The sequence below is a fragment of the Xenopus laevis genome, chromosome 5L, assembly GCF_017654675.1.
Source record: "Xenopus laevis strain J_2021 chromosome 5L, Xenopus_laevis_v10.1, whole genome shotgun sequence".
NCBI classification, from domain to species: Eukaryota; Metazoa; Chordata; class Amphibia; order Anura; family Pipidae; genus Xenopus; species Xenopus laevis.
In genome coordinates this window covers 41451833-41469249 of record NC_054379.1, presented here as the reverse complement: position 1 = coordinate 41469249, position 17417 = coordinate 41451833, and the positions used below count along the sequence as shown (strand labels likewise).

The 17417-nt window shown below is 40.6% G+C and overlaps 1 protein-coding gene across 1 annotated transcript; it reads left to right on the top strand.

Moving 5' to 3' along the window:
• Positions 1 to 413: 413 nt before the first annotated feature.
• XB5992952.L (provisional ortholog of ADP dependent glucokinase L homeolog) lies at positions 414 to 15894 on the top strand. The gene is made up of 6 exons (XM_018262929.2): positions 414 to 962; positions 4917 to 5076; positions 7388 to 7578; positions 8400 to 8496; positions 12113 to 12249; positions 15104 to 15894. The coding sequence occupies exons 1-6, from the start codon at positions 779 to 781 to the stop codon at positions 15769 to 15771; spliced, it is 1437 nt and encodes a 478-aa protein (XP_018118418.1). The 5' UTR covers positions 414 to 778; the 3' UTR covers positions 15772 to 15894.
• Positions 15895 to 17417: the final 1523 nt, after the last annotated feature.

Below are 17417 nucleotides of genomic sequence, written 5' to 3'. Positions count from 1 at the left end.
GTGCGTTGCTGCAGCCTCTCACTCAATGAATGCTTAGGCGTCCCCTTCTGCCAAACCCCCTGCAACTCCTGTAGTATTGAGACATTCCAGTTCTCGAAGGCTTGGCGGTGTGAAACGCCTATAGGATGAAAGGCTCGGCCGGCTCTAAATTCAGTGGCGCTTCTTCTTCCGCGTGTGTGGGAAGTTGGCTCCTCCTTTGCTAAAGGAAGAGGTCGGCTGTGGGTTGAGTGACTCTGTAGCACACTGTATGGATGAGGGAGGCTTTGCTATCGCTTTCCCTGGCCAGGTGAGGGACTAGTGTGAAGGGAAACGCGTGGCTGCATGCAGGGATAAGGTGCAGAACTGCAGTGTGAGGAAACTGCTTTTCAAATGTTGTGACTGCGTGTTATTATTGTGACTGTGTGTTATTATTGTGACTGTGTGTTATTATTGTGACTGTGTGTTGTGAGTTGTGACTGTGTGTTGTGAGTTGTGACTGTGTGGGCTGAGGAGACCGATTAGAAGGAGGTGTCATGTAAGTTGTGACAGGTATTGCTGTGCGACCTTGCGGCTGGGAATGTAACAACTTGTTGCTTAGTACAGGGGACTGTAGTGCTGCATAGAGTCAGCTGTGTGTTATTGAGACTGTGACTAATAAGGGAACTGAGTTGCAGAACTATTGTTGGGGACAGGTTTATAGTACCAGGTGTAGAAACAAAAGTACAAGGTAAAGGTGGTCCAAGGAGTCTGCCTCACAGTGTCACCACAGTGCAGATCCAAGCCAATTGCTGCTTTTGTTATGGCGACCCCCAAAGCCCTGTGTGTGCCTGTGCTTTCCCTCCTCGCTGTGCTGGCTGCATACTGGTACCGCCAGGTGGATGACGACAGCCTGCAGAGCAGATTGGACAGTGTGTTGTCATCGCTTCTCCGAGCTGAGCAGAAAGCTGGACTGGATTTTCACCGGCCTCCTCGCGTGGCAATTGGTAAGTGGGCTGAATCTCTCTGCATGTGTGCGTGTGAGGAGCCATGAAATCTGTCTTTAAGTCTACAAATACCACCCACAAACAAACTAAAAACAGCACAAATGGATTCCAAGGACTCATTAGTTGTGGTAAAAATCAACAACAACAAACAAGGCGCTCATGAAACTTACTGGTTGACCTATTCAAAGTTAAAAAATGACACACGACATGAGGTCTTGTAAATGATCCTGTAGTCCCATGTTTAGCACTTTAAGGACAGGGCCTTCAACTCTTAAGCTGGCCATAGACGCAAAGATCCGATCGTACAAATCATCGTACTAATGGACTTTCCCATCTCCCGACCTGCCACTAACCATTCAGATCAAATAAAGTAGTAAAAGAACGGATCAGACGATGTTCCTGACCGCAATCGTACAAAAGTTATGTCAAACAAAAGCTAGTGATAGTCTCCCGCTGATATTGTGAGATCGGTAATACGTGCAGAGATATTACCCGCAGCCAAAAGAAATCTTTTAACGACCGATCTTTTTAGATGGGGTCAGTGACCCCCCATTTGAAAGCTAGAACAATTTAGAAGAAGACAAATAATTAAAAAAAACTATGAAAAAAATATAGATCAATTGGAAAGTTGCTTAGAAATGGCCATTCTATAACATACTAAAGTTAACTCAAAGGTGAACCACCCCTTTAAAGATTAGAATGTGGGGGATCAGAGTAAGTTCTGAATTAGCAATAAGTAGGGTAAATTTTGTCTTGCCTTTAGTACAGTCTGATGCCACATATTATGCAAAAGATTACATATAAATGGAAGGGTTCTATCTCATACCAAAGCAAAGGCTGTTTGGGGGGTTATAGATAAGGTTCTATATCATGTTCTACTTTATGTCCCAGTTGTTGAGAGCAGATAATTGCAAATAAATTAAATCTCCTCTTTAGCTGGCAACAGGGGTAATTTATTCAATTCTTCTTTACTGCTCATTTCAGTTTGACACCTTTTATTCTGCATAATCAATGCATGTCCCATGATTAGAGAGTACGGTATGTAATGAGGGAAGGGAAGCATGCTTTGTAAACAGGACTCCACAGAAATTGGACTTTCCAGTGTGTGGATAAGAGGGGGAAAAACACCAAGGTCACATTCAATGAATGTACACAGAGCTCATAGGATAAAGATAAAACAGTAGCACTTCTCACCAGGACTAAAGTGATCTTCCCTGTATATTATATTGGCCCATACAAGTTATGGGGGTAGAACTCCTTTAGGGCTTCCATAGGGCTTGCAAGAGTTATGCTTTTTAGATGCTTTTTGATTTAATTGTTAATGCTTAAAAAACTCTGCAAAGTAAATGGAACAGTACTCGTAAAGTAGCACTTTAGCCACATTAGCATTTATAAGAGCTAATGTGACTAAAGTGAAGTGCTGTTGTGCTTAAGTGTCTGCAGATGGTGGACATGGCCTATTAAAAGCCAAGCATGGGCTATTAAAACTCTATTTTTTCCATACAGAAGTGGACAAAGGTGACCTAAAATCACATTTTAAAACTGGAATGGAGTAGTTTCCTTTGCTCTTCTAATCTTTATCTCTTTCACTCTGCTAATTAATCATTTAAAGCACTGTAAATCTGTCTGTGATATAACTACTAGCTTTGGGATAGCATCTTGAACCACTGCTCCCTGAATACACCAAAGCTAGCTAGAATGTCAGGCATAAAGTAGAACAAATGCATCATTATTACTAATGCAGTTCTACGTTATCTTCTGAATGGATAAAGGGCATCTTGCCTGGTCGGATTGTTCAGGCTCATGGTGGCAATTGTGTGTAGTCAAAATGGCCAATGCGAGGCAGAGGGGAAAATCTGACAATATGTATTCCATGCTTAAAGGAAAACTCAAACAATGTAGGTCTCTATAAAAAGATATGGCATAAAACAGCTCATTTGTAAAACCCTGCTTCATGTTAATAAACCATTTTCATAATAAAATACTTTTTTAGCAGTATGTGCCATTGGGTAATCATTAATAGAAAACTGCCATTTGAAAAAACAAGGGCCGTCCCCTGGGATCGTACGATTCACTGTGCACACAAACAAACCCTACATGTTAGGTCACATGAGCCAATTAACAGACAGAGTTCTGTCTTTTGCTTCCACACGTCTTGCTGTTACAGTTTTAGTTGTAGTATTTCTGGTCAGGTGATCTCTGAGGCAGCACACAGACCATCACAAAATGGTGGTTCAAGGCAAGAGATGTAAAAGGACAATATTTACTTAAATATATATTCCAGTTTGATACGATTCTTTAATATGCCACTATCTGTCGCCAAGTATTTATTTTGGGGGTATAGTTTTCCTTTAAGTCTCATCTGAATGTGGTTAAAGAGCTTGTGACTTTTATGTTACATTTGAAGAATGCACACAATTGCAATTACATGGATAATATGCATGTTACCGGTAGGGTTGCCATTGGCCAGTAAAAATGTTGCATGATTGCAATGTACAGTATAGGGAAAAACCATAAAAACATAGGAAGGCCGGTATTTTTTTCTAGAAAAGTGGTGAATACTGGATGGATCCCAAGCTGTGGATGCAATTCAATCAGAAGTATTTCTAAGCATCTTGAAGTTCTTCATATACTTAAATTGCAGGTTTGACCCAAGGGATCCATATGCTAAGAGTTACCATAGCACCCAGTATTATTTGCATCAAAAGTGACTTAGAATAGTTCATAATAATAAAAAATAATTTTTTAAGTTGATCTAGCCATTCTATATTTATATGGAATCTCATTGCAATTTAAGCAATTTAGTTTAGTATTTAACTTTACTCCCTGCTCAGTAATAACATAAATAAATATTTGTGCTTAACCCTGTTATGTTTTTTTATTTGGTCTCTCAATGCAGTTATTTGTCTTTTGAATCCAACTGACACATGCTCCTTCATCCTAATATATTATCTCTGCTGCACTCTGGTCATGTGCAACCAGCTGACAGTCAGACCATCTTTTGCTTGCGTGAGAAAAATGTTGAGGTTGAGGCTAATTAAAACACAATCTCAGAATAAAAAAATATTGTATTAGATGAACCCTGCTGTGTATAAACCACATCTCCAATGTGTATTGTTCAAAACCTGTATTCTGTCATGACCCAATAATAATATGTCAGTATGATCAGTTCAAATGTCAGTAGTTTTATCAAACTAATCAAAGCATTTTGCAACATAGTCAGTTAGGTTGAAAAAAGACACACATATTCAAGTTCAACCTTAAAGTGATACTGACACTAAAAATCTTCTATTCAAATATTAATGTCCATTAAAAGTCACCTATAGGTCACATTGTTTTTCGCGGATAGGGCTGCTTTTGTAAGTAATTGTTAGTTGAAGTTCCTAAACCTGAGTGCCCCTTCTCAACCTGTCCGTTAGAGATTCTAATTAGGGATGCACCAAATCCAGGATTCGGTTTGGGATGCAGCCTTTTTCAGACGGATTCAGCCGAATCCCTCTGCCCGGCCGAACCGAATCCTAATTTGCATATGGGAAATCGCGTGACTCTTTGTCACAAGGAAGTAAAAAATGTTTTCCCCTTCCCATCCCTAATTTGCATATGCAAATTAGGATCCAGTTCAGCATTCAGCCGAATCTTCCGCGAAGGATTCAGGGGGTTCGGCCAAATCCAAAATTGTGGATTCGGTGCATCCCTTTTAATGCTAATGAACTACTGCTGCACAAATATGGCAGCCTCCTCATAGAGTAAAATGGGGATGAGATGGGCAATGGGCATTACTTTTATGGCACACAAAATATAATAATATGCAAAGACAATGTTATGATAGATGTAAAAAAAAGTTTATTTCTGGTGTCCGTATCTCTCTTAAGTCTGTAAATAACCTGCTTAACTGCTAGATTGTGCTTATCTATTAAATGGAAAGTTGAGCTTGCCATTATTTTTCTTGACCAGGATTTGGAGGATGTCTAGATATTATAGTAGATGGAGTGGCTTTGCTGGATGAGGCAGGGATTGAACCCAGCTACAATCCGATACATCACAATTACATTGAGACAGAGGCCCAGCTGGCTGAGAGCTTCGCATACTTCTTCCCTCCAGGCGCAGCTTCAGAGTAAGTAACTAGTTAAATCAGTGAAAGCCAACATTGTGATTCCACTGCCTCACACATGACCGTTGAATACTCAAAGGGTCATACTATTGTTTTCATATTGTTCCTGTTTCTTTTTTTTTTTCATGAATGTCAGTATCTTCTTAGTACCAAGATTTTAGGACTAAAGGTGGACATAGACGTTACAATTACGATCTTTCTTGGAAAAGAGTTTCAATACACACGCGTAGAGCTGAATCGTCAGATATACAGGTAAAAACAATAGAATTCTACCTGTATCTGACGATTTTGCACTAACAATGGCCGATGTTTGGGTGCCCGATCGAAATTTTCCGTCTAGCCCGATCGACCACTCTTCTGCCAATATCGGTCGCCTCTTTTCCCACCATACACGCACCAAATATCGCATGAAATTATTTCCGTACAATATTATCTGTGCGTCTATGGCCACCTTAATATCTTGCCTCCTTCCCTTTATTTACCTTTGTTTAGACACCTCTTGCTCCTGGAGCAATGATATATCGCTTTAAAAATCAAAATGCATCTTGTCTCTTTCCCACCCCCAGTGTTTATCCATATTTGACTTCTGACACGCTTCAGCCATAATTGCTGCAAAAATGACGTTGGGCTATTTGCTGCTCAAAAATGTAATGGTCTGGAAGCACTGATTGGAATATGAGTGCAAATTCCAGTTGGAAATGTTTATAAATTAATTTGATCTGTTCAAGCAGTATAGTGGTTGTATAGATGTTTATATAAATGCCTACAATACACAGGGCTTCAAGCCCAGCATCAGTGCTGCATCCACATCATGGCTGAAAAGGTGTCAGAAGACTGGCCCAGGTAAGTAATCAGGGGGCGGTGCATCAGGGTGGAGGAAAGGTATTAGTTGTAACAGAGGAAGCATTTTAAAGTGATACTGAAACATTTCGGTAAAAACCGAATACAGGTATGGGACCTGTTATCCAGAATGCTTGGGACCTGGGGTGTTCCTGATAAGAGGTCTTTCCGTAATTTGGATTTCCATATCTTAAGTCTACTAGAAAATATTTTAAATATTAAATAAACCAAATAGGCTGGTTTTGCTTCCATTATATCTTAATTTGAATCGTACAATTTACAGTTTTATTATTACAGAGAAAAAGGAAATAATTTTTAGAAATTTGTTTTATTTGGATAAAATTTAATCTATTGGAGATGGCCTTTCAGTAATTTGGAGCTTTCTGGATCACAGGTTTCCAGATAATTGATCCCATACATCTGTCAGTATCACTGTCATTATACAAACCTAAAATGGAGTCTATGGGAGATGACCTTTCCATAATTCGGAGCTTTCTGGATAATGGGTTTCGAGATAATTGATCCCATACATCTCTGTCAGTATCACTGTCATTATACAAACCTACCAAAAATGTATTTACTCCAAATTCTTAGAAATATTGTTTAATGCGCATGTGGCAGGCTCATTTCTGAAAAAAAGCATCATCATTTGGTATTTCAATTTAATATTGAGCAAATCCTGGCTCAATATACCAATAGACATTTTCCCACATAAGTCTTTTAAAAGTTTGGTGTACTTTCCTTTGCAGGCTTGAGAAAGGGTGAGAGTAAGTCTGAAACATTGCTGGGTTGTTAGTTTTCACTTTTGGCAACAAAGAGGTGCTGCGGCTGTATTTTCTCTCTCATGTCTACATAATCCCTGGCAATTGGTTTCCGGACTGCTTTGCACCCAACTCACAAGGTTATACAAGATGGATGAAGCACACACAATTTCTACCATTTTGGTGTATTTTAGCAGCCTAAAATTAGTTTGTTTATGTTTACAAAACAGCATATCTGTAGTTTGACATCTGCCTAAAATATATTTAAAACTCCATGCCAAAGCTCAAAGTATTTGCTTTGGAGAAAATACAATGCTGCAGTAAAATTCGATTGGAGTATTTTTAAAAATTCGAATTAGATTTTTGAGATTTATCATACACTGGCCCATAAGAACTCGAATTCGACTATTTGCCATCTAAAACATGCCGAATTGCTGATGTAATCAATAGAAGATGTCCTGGGATCAATTTGGAGTTGTTTGAAGCCTTCCTGTCAAGTTTTTAAACTCAAATTGAATTTGATTCGAGTTTATTCACAGAGTTTGGAAGTTTTTTTTAAATAAATTTCAATTGGTTGAATGTAGAGATGGAAGTTTTTAAAAACTCACATGAGCTCGAAATGTGACCTTTGATAAATGTGCCTCCTCATTGTGGTGGTAAATTTGAGTATGTATGTAACAATTGTAAACATGGAGTACTTTGCATCTTAACAGGAGATACGTATCCAACGAGACATTGTTTAAGAAACTAGTAGACACCTCTAAAAGTCTCTCGGAAATGCGTTGGGCCCTTGGTGGAAACGCCCCAGTCATGGCTAATCGTTTAGCCACAGAGGGATGTGATGTTTTACTTGGTGGCCGTCTTAGTCCAGAAGAAATTAGTGTGCTTTCTGAACGAATAACAGGTGAGTTTGTTCGCTGGAGACGTCAACGTGTGTAAATGCAAACTAGTTCTTTATTTGCTACCCGGCATCTTAGGGACAAGGTAGCATCTAATGTACATGGGGATTAAAGAGCCACTATAGCTTAATTTGCCTATGTGTTTGTCATACAGAATTACTAAAATATGCTATGTCTTAACACCCATCTCAAAAAACATCTCATAATGCCAAAAAATTACAAAATAATAAACATTGATCAATTATAAATATGCCATAAATAGGCTAATCTATAACACAGTGAAAATGTGTTTAATTTAAAACTGACATGAATATAAACGTATCCAAATTGTAGTGGAAGCATAATAATTATTTTTCAGAAATATATTTTTTTCTGTTTTTTTTGCACTATAAATAGGTTAACAGTGTGATTTCTTAACCTAGAATGTCTACATCTTGTGATTAACGCACCTCTTATTGCAACATAAAAGAATATTATAAAACATAAATGTTGTATAGTAAAAATGCTGTCGAATGTGTTGTTGTATTCATATTCGTAACACACACTGGGGCTCATTTATAAACACAGGGCAAATTTGCCCACAGGCAATTACCCATAGCAAACAATCAGTGATTGGCTTTTTTTTTAAGCCAGCTGCAAGTAGAACATAGAATGCAGCAATTTGATTGGTTGCCATGGGTTACTGCCCATGGGCAAATTTGCCCAGGGTTGATAAATGACCCCCACTATGTGCATATTACTGTACTGGGACTGATGTTTGCAGAATGAGCATCTTGTATGCTTTCCAGTTATTGACTTGCCTCTTACCACTGATCTTTACTTACAGTTGCAGGTGAGTCCATAAGTGATCCTGATATCCACTTGATTATGGAATATCCAACAGGAGCTAAATGGGGAAATCACATGTCTCGAAGGGCTAACAGGTACCCATTGTTTGTAATTCTGTCTGATAGTAAAGTGCCCTGCTTGTATCCTTTTTGTACCTCTTTTCTTAGCAAGATATGGTCACAAAAGCATGACAATTAAATGTACAGCCCGTCCTGCCTTTTTCTTTGGCTATTTTCGACAGATTTAAAATAAATAAATACATATAAATGGGCAAAATAATTTGTATTGGTTTTTTTTTTAAACATTTATTTTTATTGATTTTTAAGGTTAATAAGGAAGGATAGAGAAGAAGAGAGGGGGGTATGGGTGGGGGGCGGCTTGGGGATTCCATACCCTATGCATTTCACAATTTACACATGAGTTGCAACATCTCCATCAAGAAGAACGAGTCATTCAACATAAATCCAGGGCTGCCAGATTTTGTCAAATTTAGTTGGGCAACCTCTGGCAAGGTAAGTGAGCTTGATCATTGGGAGTATGGCGTTCACACGTATCTGCCACATGTTTTAAAGGGATTGTTCAGTATGAAAATAAAAACTGGGTAAATAGATAGGATGTGCAAAATAAAAAATGTTTCCAATATAGTTAGTTAGCCAAAAATGTAAATGTAATGTATAAAGGCTGGAGAGACTGGATGTGTAACATAATAGCCAGAACACTACTTCCTGCTTTTCAGCTCTCTTGGTTTCCAATGATTGGTTACCAGGCAGTAACCAATCAGTGACTTGAAGGGGGGGGCACATGAGTCATAATGTTCTGCTTTTGAATCTGAGCTGAATGCTAAGGATCAATGGCAAACTTACTGAAAAGTTATGTCCTATGTGCCCCCTTAAAGTTTCTGACTAATTCAGAGTTAGAGATCTGAAAAGCAGGAAGTAGTATCCAGGCTGAAACATTGACGATTATTTGGGTCAGAGCCCATGTCTCAATAAAGGCGTTTTAAAGAAAATAAATCTGTGAATGGTGTCTGTGACGCAAAATTTGGTAAACAAGATATAATAAGATACTAAATACGTGTTGAGACATCCAGTCACTCCAGCCATGACTGGCTAACTAACTATATTAAAAACATCTATTACCCAGTTTTTATTTTTAAACTGAAATGTTCCTTTAAGGCCCATCCACCTCAAAATGATACAATTTTTTGCGTTGTACAATAGCGCTCTGGTAAGTAGGCTCTGAAACTTGGTGGGCGGAAAGGTATGATGTGACAACTCTCAAGGTGCTGGATTTGAGGGCATTGTCAGGTTCATATGTAGAAACCTCACTACCTCCATCTGGCATCTGTGGCATCTGCTGTTGTCTCTCCTGCCAAATGCGTGCAGTTTCACTGGCGTTGGGTCGACTTGGTGCAGGAATTTGTACTGTATCAGTCTGTCTTGGGAGGATATTAGGAAGTGGTACAGATTGGCAGTTATTCTTCCCATTGAGCCTCTTCCAATTATCCCAATGTGTCTCGCCATTTGAGATTGGTGCGGTGCAAGGGAGCTGATGAGTCTCTGACTTGTAGCCAGTAGATTTGGAATACAGGTATGGGATCCGTTATCCGGAAACCCGGTATCCAGAAAGTTCTGAATTACGGAAAGGCCGTCTCCCATAGACTACATTATAATCAAATTATCCAAATTTTTAAAAATGATTTCCTTTTTCTCTGTAGTAAGAAAACAGTTGCTTGTACTTGATCCCAACTAAGATATAATGAATCCTTATTGGAAGTAAAACCAGCCTATTGGGTTTATTTAATGTTTACATGATTTTCTAGTAGACTTAAGGTGTGAAGATCCAAATTACGGAAAGACCCGTTATCTGAAAAGCCCCGGTCCCGATGATTCCGGATAATAGGTCCAATACCTGTACCAGTTTTGCTGGAATTTCAGAGCAGAGAAGCCATACTAATGGGTGTTCTTGGAATACCAGTGAGAGAGCCCAAAATTGTTCTGAAAAGGCTTCCCATAGCTGAAAATCCGTGTGGAGTCTCAGATTGTGAGGTAGCATTTTGTCCCTGGGGGCTATAAAGGGTGCAAATGTGCTATCAATTAAGATATCTGACAATTTTTAACACCCACAAGTGGCCACACTTGGAAGTTGGGGGGATCAATACTGTGGGAGTGGGAGGTTCAGGGGTAGGAGTGGGGGGTAGAGTCCTGCAACAGGTCGGGTACCCGCGGGTTGCAGGTAGAAGTTCCGGGTAAAGATGCGAGTCTGCGGGTCTTCTCAATAGCGATATTTACTCCTTTTTTCTGGTCATGTCTACTTCCGATGACGTCACTTCAGGTTTACAATGACAGCACTTCCTGATTCTTGATGGTCAAGCGGGTCCGGGTTGCGGATAAGGTACTTACGGGTAGGGTCGGGTAGCGGTTCCAAGTGGGTAAGAATGCGAATTGCGGGTCCGGGTCCCAAAAAATGGACCTGCGCAGGACTCTAGCGGGGGGTCAGCCCTTTTATTATGGAGGACTGCTGTCCAGGCCTTGTGGGTTGTGGTTATTACTGCCAGGAATATCCTCCAGTGCCCTCCATGGTTTGGGTTTTAATCTAGGGGGATTTTCAACAGTTTACTCTAAGATTGGAGTGGCTGCCAAAGCCTTTGATGGCGACCATAGCTGCTGTAAGGGATGGTCCTATGTCTTATACGTACAAAAGTATACGAAGAGAATTACCAGCACTCACGGTCTTAATATGCAGGTAAAACCTTGCTTTATTTCACTGCACTGAAATAAAGCAAGGTTTTACCTGCATATTAAGACCGTGAGTGCTGGTAATTTTCTTCGTATATATTGGATAGGAAGCTGCCGAAACTTCCATTACTAAGCACCAGGCGACTCTACAGGAGGGTGTTGTGGGTGTGCGTCCGCTCACACTATTTTGTTTGGATTATACGTACAAAAGGACATCATCTGTTTAGAGGGAGATTTTTTTCCTCTAGTGGCTCTACTGCCAAGGCAAAGAATAGGGGGGACAGCGATCAGACCTGGTGTGTACCTCTCTGTAGTTGTATTGTAGGAGACAGGATTCCATTCACCCTGACCTTTGCCGTGGGCGTATGATATAGTATTTTGAACCAGGCAATGGACTTTCGTTTTTAGATAGTTAGATAGTTTTCAATTCCATAGATTGGGCCTTTCTCCCAGTCAATCGAAAGGATGGCTCTGGCACCTTTGTTGTAATGGGGGATTTGCAGATTAGTGTATAGCCTTCTTATATTAATATCTGTGTTTTTTTGTGGCATGAACCCGGACTGGTCAGGCTCTATGAGGGTGGTGATGACCTTGGCTAATCTTGTGGCTAATACATTGGCAAATAGTTTGGCATTTACATTGAGTAGTGAGATAGGCCTGTACTCCCCACATTGGGCAGGTTGTCCTGGTTCATTCAGTATGGTGGCTTCTTTCATAGATTGGGGGAGATGGCCTTTCTCTTGGGCTTCTGTTAGGGTGTCATGTAAGTGAGAAATTAGGGTCCTGCCTTTTGCTACATTAAATGGGTTTCTTGGAGGCACAAGATTGTGGGTGTAATTGTCTTCAGAAACACGACGGCTCTTTTATATTTGGAGAAATTGTATAGCTTACTTTGTTTGTATTAACAATAGGCATGCTACATAGGCTTAAAGTGAGTTCCCAGGTTTTAAGCATCACACATTATATTTCCCAGGTATATAGTACACAGTGATTCCCACAATCCCATGATCGATTCCTTGGAAGACTTCAAATCCCAGCTGGAAAACTTTAACCCAGATTTGTTGGTCATTGGAGGGCTGCAGATGATGGACAGCTTTCCTTTTAAGTCAGGTAAGTTTTGACCTTACTGCGATAGTAATACTTAATATATAATACTTGACATATAATAATAAAATGAAGAGCAGCCCATCTCCAAATATGTAATAAAAGGCCCTAAGTTTGTTTAGTAACTTATAGCAACCAATAAGATGTTTGATTTTAAACAGGTGACAAGTAAATGCTGCTTGCTGATTGGTTTCTACAGAATACTGCACCTGAAAAAAAACGAATATTATTAAGCAAAGTGCTGTCAATATCAAACATGTTGAAAGACTTATAAAAATATATTTTACCATACAGTGGCAAAAGCACCAAAGCATAAAAAAATTGTAGAAGTGCAATAACCCTTACACATAACCCGTATTTTGCATTGTATGTATGTCTCAATCTTTATTTACATAGTTCTAATTGTACATGGAGGTAAGTAAATTTTTTAGTGCAGTAAAACACAAACGGGGTAAACATTGCAAGTAGTTTCTTGCTCTATCTTCAAACAATAACAAAAATCATAAAATGCATTAAACAATAGGCACATGATATGTCAAACAAAAGTCCTATTTCTTGAACTTGTGTAATTATATACAACAAGGGCCTGTTCTAGGCAAAAAGTATTTGTTTTGAACCACTGTTTACCTATTTATTGTATGATTTCTTCTATCGCAATGGTATGTTAAGAACTGCAAAATGAGATGTTCTAAATACAAGTACAGGTATAGGATCATATATCCAGAAACCCATTATCCAAAAAGCTCCAAATTACCGGAAGGCTATCTCCCATAGACTCGGTGTCGGACTTGCCCGGCAGGACACCGAGAAATAACCCGGTGGGCCCCGACCCTCGTGGGCCCCCGCCGGGCGAGACACCGTCTCCCGATATCTAAATTTTGGGGGAAAAAAGTTTTCGGCGCTGCGCATGCGCGCTGATCGACGCAGCTCGCGCATGGCGCTGTTCATGCATGCGCACTGAGCGGCTACCTAACACAGTAACGCCAAGCTTCGCACTTCACAGTAGGGGGCCAGGGGGCTGGAGGGGGGCCCTGGACGAGAAGTCCTGGTGGGCCCCGGGCCCCCCAGTCCGACCCTGCATAGACTCCATTATAATCAAATCATTTTTAAAAATTATTTCCTTTTACTTTGTATTAATTAAACAGTACCTTGTACTTCATCCCAACTAAGATATAATTAACTGTTACTGTAGTTGAAACAATTCTATTGGGTTTATTTATTGTTTTAAATATTTTTTTTAGTAGACTTAGAGGCCCATTTATCAAAGTCCGAATATTTGATTAAAAAAACTCCAACCAAATCCGCGCGGGTTTTTTTTCTCCTTATTTATTAATACACTTTTCTGAAATTTTTTTTGTGGGAAAAAACCCCCCTGAATTTAAGATTTTCCTGAAAACCACTAAATCTTCGGATTATTGCACGAAAGCCAGCTTAGATCAAAACATCTTTGGGACTTCTTCCATTGACTTACCGTATATACTCGCGTATAAGCCGAGTTTTTCAGCACCCAAAATGTGCTGAAAAACTCAACCTCGGCTTATACACGGGTCATACCGTAGATATGCCCAGCAGTGCGACCCCCTGTGACCCGGCCCCAGCAGGACTGTCTGTGGCGGCCATGGGCGCCGCCATTTTGGGAGCGAACGCCGGCAGGGAAGGACGCGCCGCCCGGAGCTCCTGGACCTGCTCCGGGCGGCGTCACAGACAGTCCTGCTGGGGCCGGGTCACAGGGGGTCGCACTGCTGGGCATATCTACGGTATCTACGCCGGCAGGGAAGGACGCGCCGCCCGGAGCTCCTGGACCTGCTCCGGGCGGCGTCACAGACAGTCCTGCTGGGGCCGGGTCACAGGGGGTCGCACTGCTGGGCATATCTACGGTATCTACGCCGGCAGGGAAGGACGCGCCGCCCGGAGAGTGGACACAGTGAACCGTCCTGCAGCTCTTTCACAGGGCCCCTGGCGGCCATTGTTAAAAGGTCCTAAAGCTTGATTCCAAGTTTGCCAGCAGCAGAGTGCTATCCGTGGAGCTGTACATGTACATATAAATTGCCTTGTCACTCCCCTTTCATTCTGTCATCATTACGCCAGGTACATAGGGCGGAGAACAATGCTGCCTGGCAAGTTCTTGCTGTTGTCAGATAGAAACATGCCAAGCTTGTGACTTATGGTGGGAGTCACAGGGAACTCCAACATTCAAATGTACTGGGTGCCAGTATGTGAGGTTCAATGGCTATTTATAACCTGGCCCACACTGATCCTTCTCAGGGTAAGCATATTTTTGCAGTGTCATGTTCCTGCTGATGGAATTATGGGGAGGCTCTTTTAAATAGTTTTAGATAGATTTCTATGCCATAAAACATGATTACACATTTACACATTCACATTTTGAAATCTGACATGGGGCCCCTAGGCTTATACACGAGTCAATACATTTTTCCAGTTTTCTTAGGTAAATTAGGTACCTCGGCTTATACACGGGTCGGCTTATACACGAGTATATACGGTATATGCAACCTCGGCAGGTCTGAGATGCCGGATTTTTGGATTCTGACTTTTTCCATCTTCGGGGTATAATAAACCCTGAAAAATTAGTGGGTTTTTTTTTCCACTAAAAATTCAGATTTTCTATTAAAAAAACAAAAATTTTTGGGTTTTTGCCAATGGAAGTTTAGTAAATAACCCCGTTAAAAGTATGGAGATCAAAATTACAGAAAGTTATCCGAAAAAACCTTGGTCCCAAACAATTTGGAAAACAAGTCCCATACCTGTACACAGACTAGTAGCAATTAATAATAATGCTCTTCATTCCAAATCCTAGCATCCTAACATTTTACCTTTTCTATGTTTATGTACTACACAGGGCAACGTGAATCTAGGCTAAAAGCAATGCAGGAACTTCTGTTGTCAATTGACCCTAAAATCGGCTCCCACTTTGAAATGGCCTCATTTGTGGAGCAGAGCCTAATGAAGGATCTTCTTGAATATGTCATACCTTACTCTGACTCACTTGGAATGAATGAACAAGAGCTCCCCAATCTACTTAGCCTGATCAAGGGTGGAAATATTACAGTACTTTCAGATCCTTACCCACGTGTAGCTTCAATTCTTGACCAAATGCGTGAACTCTATCAGCTCCTCAGATCACAGAAGCATAAGGAAGGTCAGCGCCATCTTACCAGGTTACATGTTCACACCTTGGCTTTCCAAGCCATAATGGTCTCCAAGGGTTCTTTGTGGAAGAACACAATGTCTGCTACTGCAAAAGCCTCCTTGACTGCCAATCGCCATGTGTGTGGCTCCTCTCAAATTAACACAAGGAAAGCGAAGCTAGTTATGGATGACTCGTTCTCTGTTAGCCGAGAAATGGGCAGCCAGAGGATACCCTTTAAGGAAAGTCGCCCCGTGTCTTGCTGGGAAGAAGACAACTATGAGATATGTTTAGCCCCAGTGCTGGTGTGTACTGAGGTTTTCCAGACAGCAGGAGGAGGAGATAATATTTCTGCAGCAGGGCTTGTGCTACAGATTTAACCGGACTATAGCAGCTCTGCTCACACCTTCAAAAACATTCCTTACAAACAGAACTATTGTTCTAGGGTTAAGGGTAAAGCAAACTGCAGTATTTTTACTGAGCCATTTAGTTGTTTCTTCAAATAACAAACGACCAATGTGAAAAAAGTTCCGGCACACTGCATTCTGTGAATTTTGTTTTTGTATTTTATAATTCCGAGTAAACATTCCATTTAGGGATGCACCGAATCCACTATTTTGGATTCGGCTGAACCACCGAATTGTTTGCGAAAGATTCGGGCAAATACCGAGATGGGAAGGGGAAAACTGTTTTTTTTCCTTCCTTGTTGCTTGACAAAAAGTCCCGCGATTTCCCTCCCCCATATGCAAATTAGGATTCAGTTCAACTGGGCAGAAAGATTGGGCCGAATCCTGCTGAAAGACAGAATCCCGAAACCAAATCCTGGATTCAGTGCATCCCGGATTCCATGCATGTTCTTTTGATTTTGAGATGTTATGGACCAAGTTTTCATTCCTTAAGGTGGCCATACACTGGCCGATAAAAGCTGCTGACAGACCGAGTGGGCAGCTTATTGGCCTGTGGATAGGGCCATCCGGCTTCCCCAATCGATATCTGGCCAAAAGTCGGTCAGATGCCGATCGGATGGAACTAAAAATCCCGACCGCCCGTTACCCATTGCTAGGATCTGATCGTTGGGCCCACGATCGGATCAGCCCGATATTGCCCACCTCAAGGTGGGCATATCGGGGAGAGATCCGCTTGTTTGGCGACATTGCCAAACGAGCAGATCTCTCCTTGTATGGCCACCTTTAATATTTGGGAAATCTGGGCCACCACTTCAATTTAGATCTTTTGATCTACAGAGTTATTCGGGGGGAGGTTGTCAGGAACAGTTCAGTGTAAAAATAAAAACTGGATAAATAGTCTATGCAAAATAAAAAATGTTTCGAAATATAGTTATAAAGGCTGGAGTGACTGGATGTGAGTTAGTCAGTGACTTGAAGGGGGACCACATGGTACATTTCTGTTCAGTGAGTTTGCAATTGATCCTCAGCATTCAGCTCAGATTCAAAAGCAAACAATTATGACCAATGTGGCCCCCTCAAGTCACTGATTGGTTACTGCCTGGTAACCAATCAGTGGAAACCAAGAGATCTGCAAAGCAGGAAGTAGTGTTCGGACTATTATTTACACATCCAGTCACTCCAGCTTTTATACATTACATTTTTGGCTAGCTAACTATATTAGAAACATTTTTTATTTTTCACAACCTATCTATTTACATAGTTTTTATTTTTACACTTAATTTCCTTTAAGTTTTAGGAATATCTCATAGCCAACAGTTTTAATATTTTGACTGTATGCAATTAATTACACCAGGGACAAGTGATGAGGATACCTGTAGTTCAGCAGGAGCCAGATAGACATGCACCATTGCGTTGGTAAGTTTTAATAGTATTTAACAATTGTATAGGATATATTTTTAATGCAGCACAACACTGCAACTGATTTTGCTCCAAAAGAAAATTTGTAGGCTGTGTCATGAACATTAATGCACTACCCTTCAACCATATCAACTGTACTTTTGCTTGTTAAAAAAAAAAAAACCTTACAAAAGTGAAAGTTATGTTCTGTAACAGTTCTC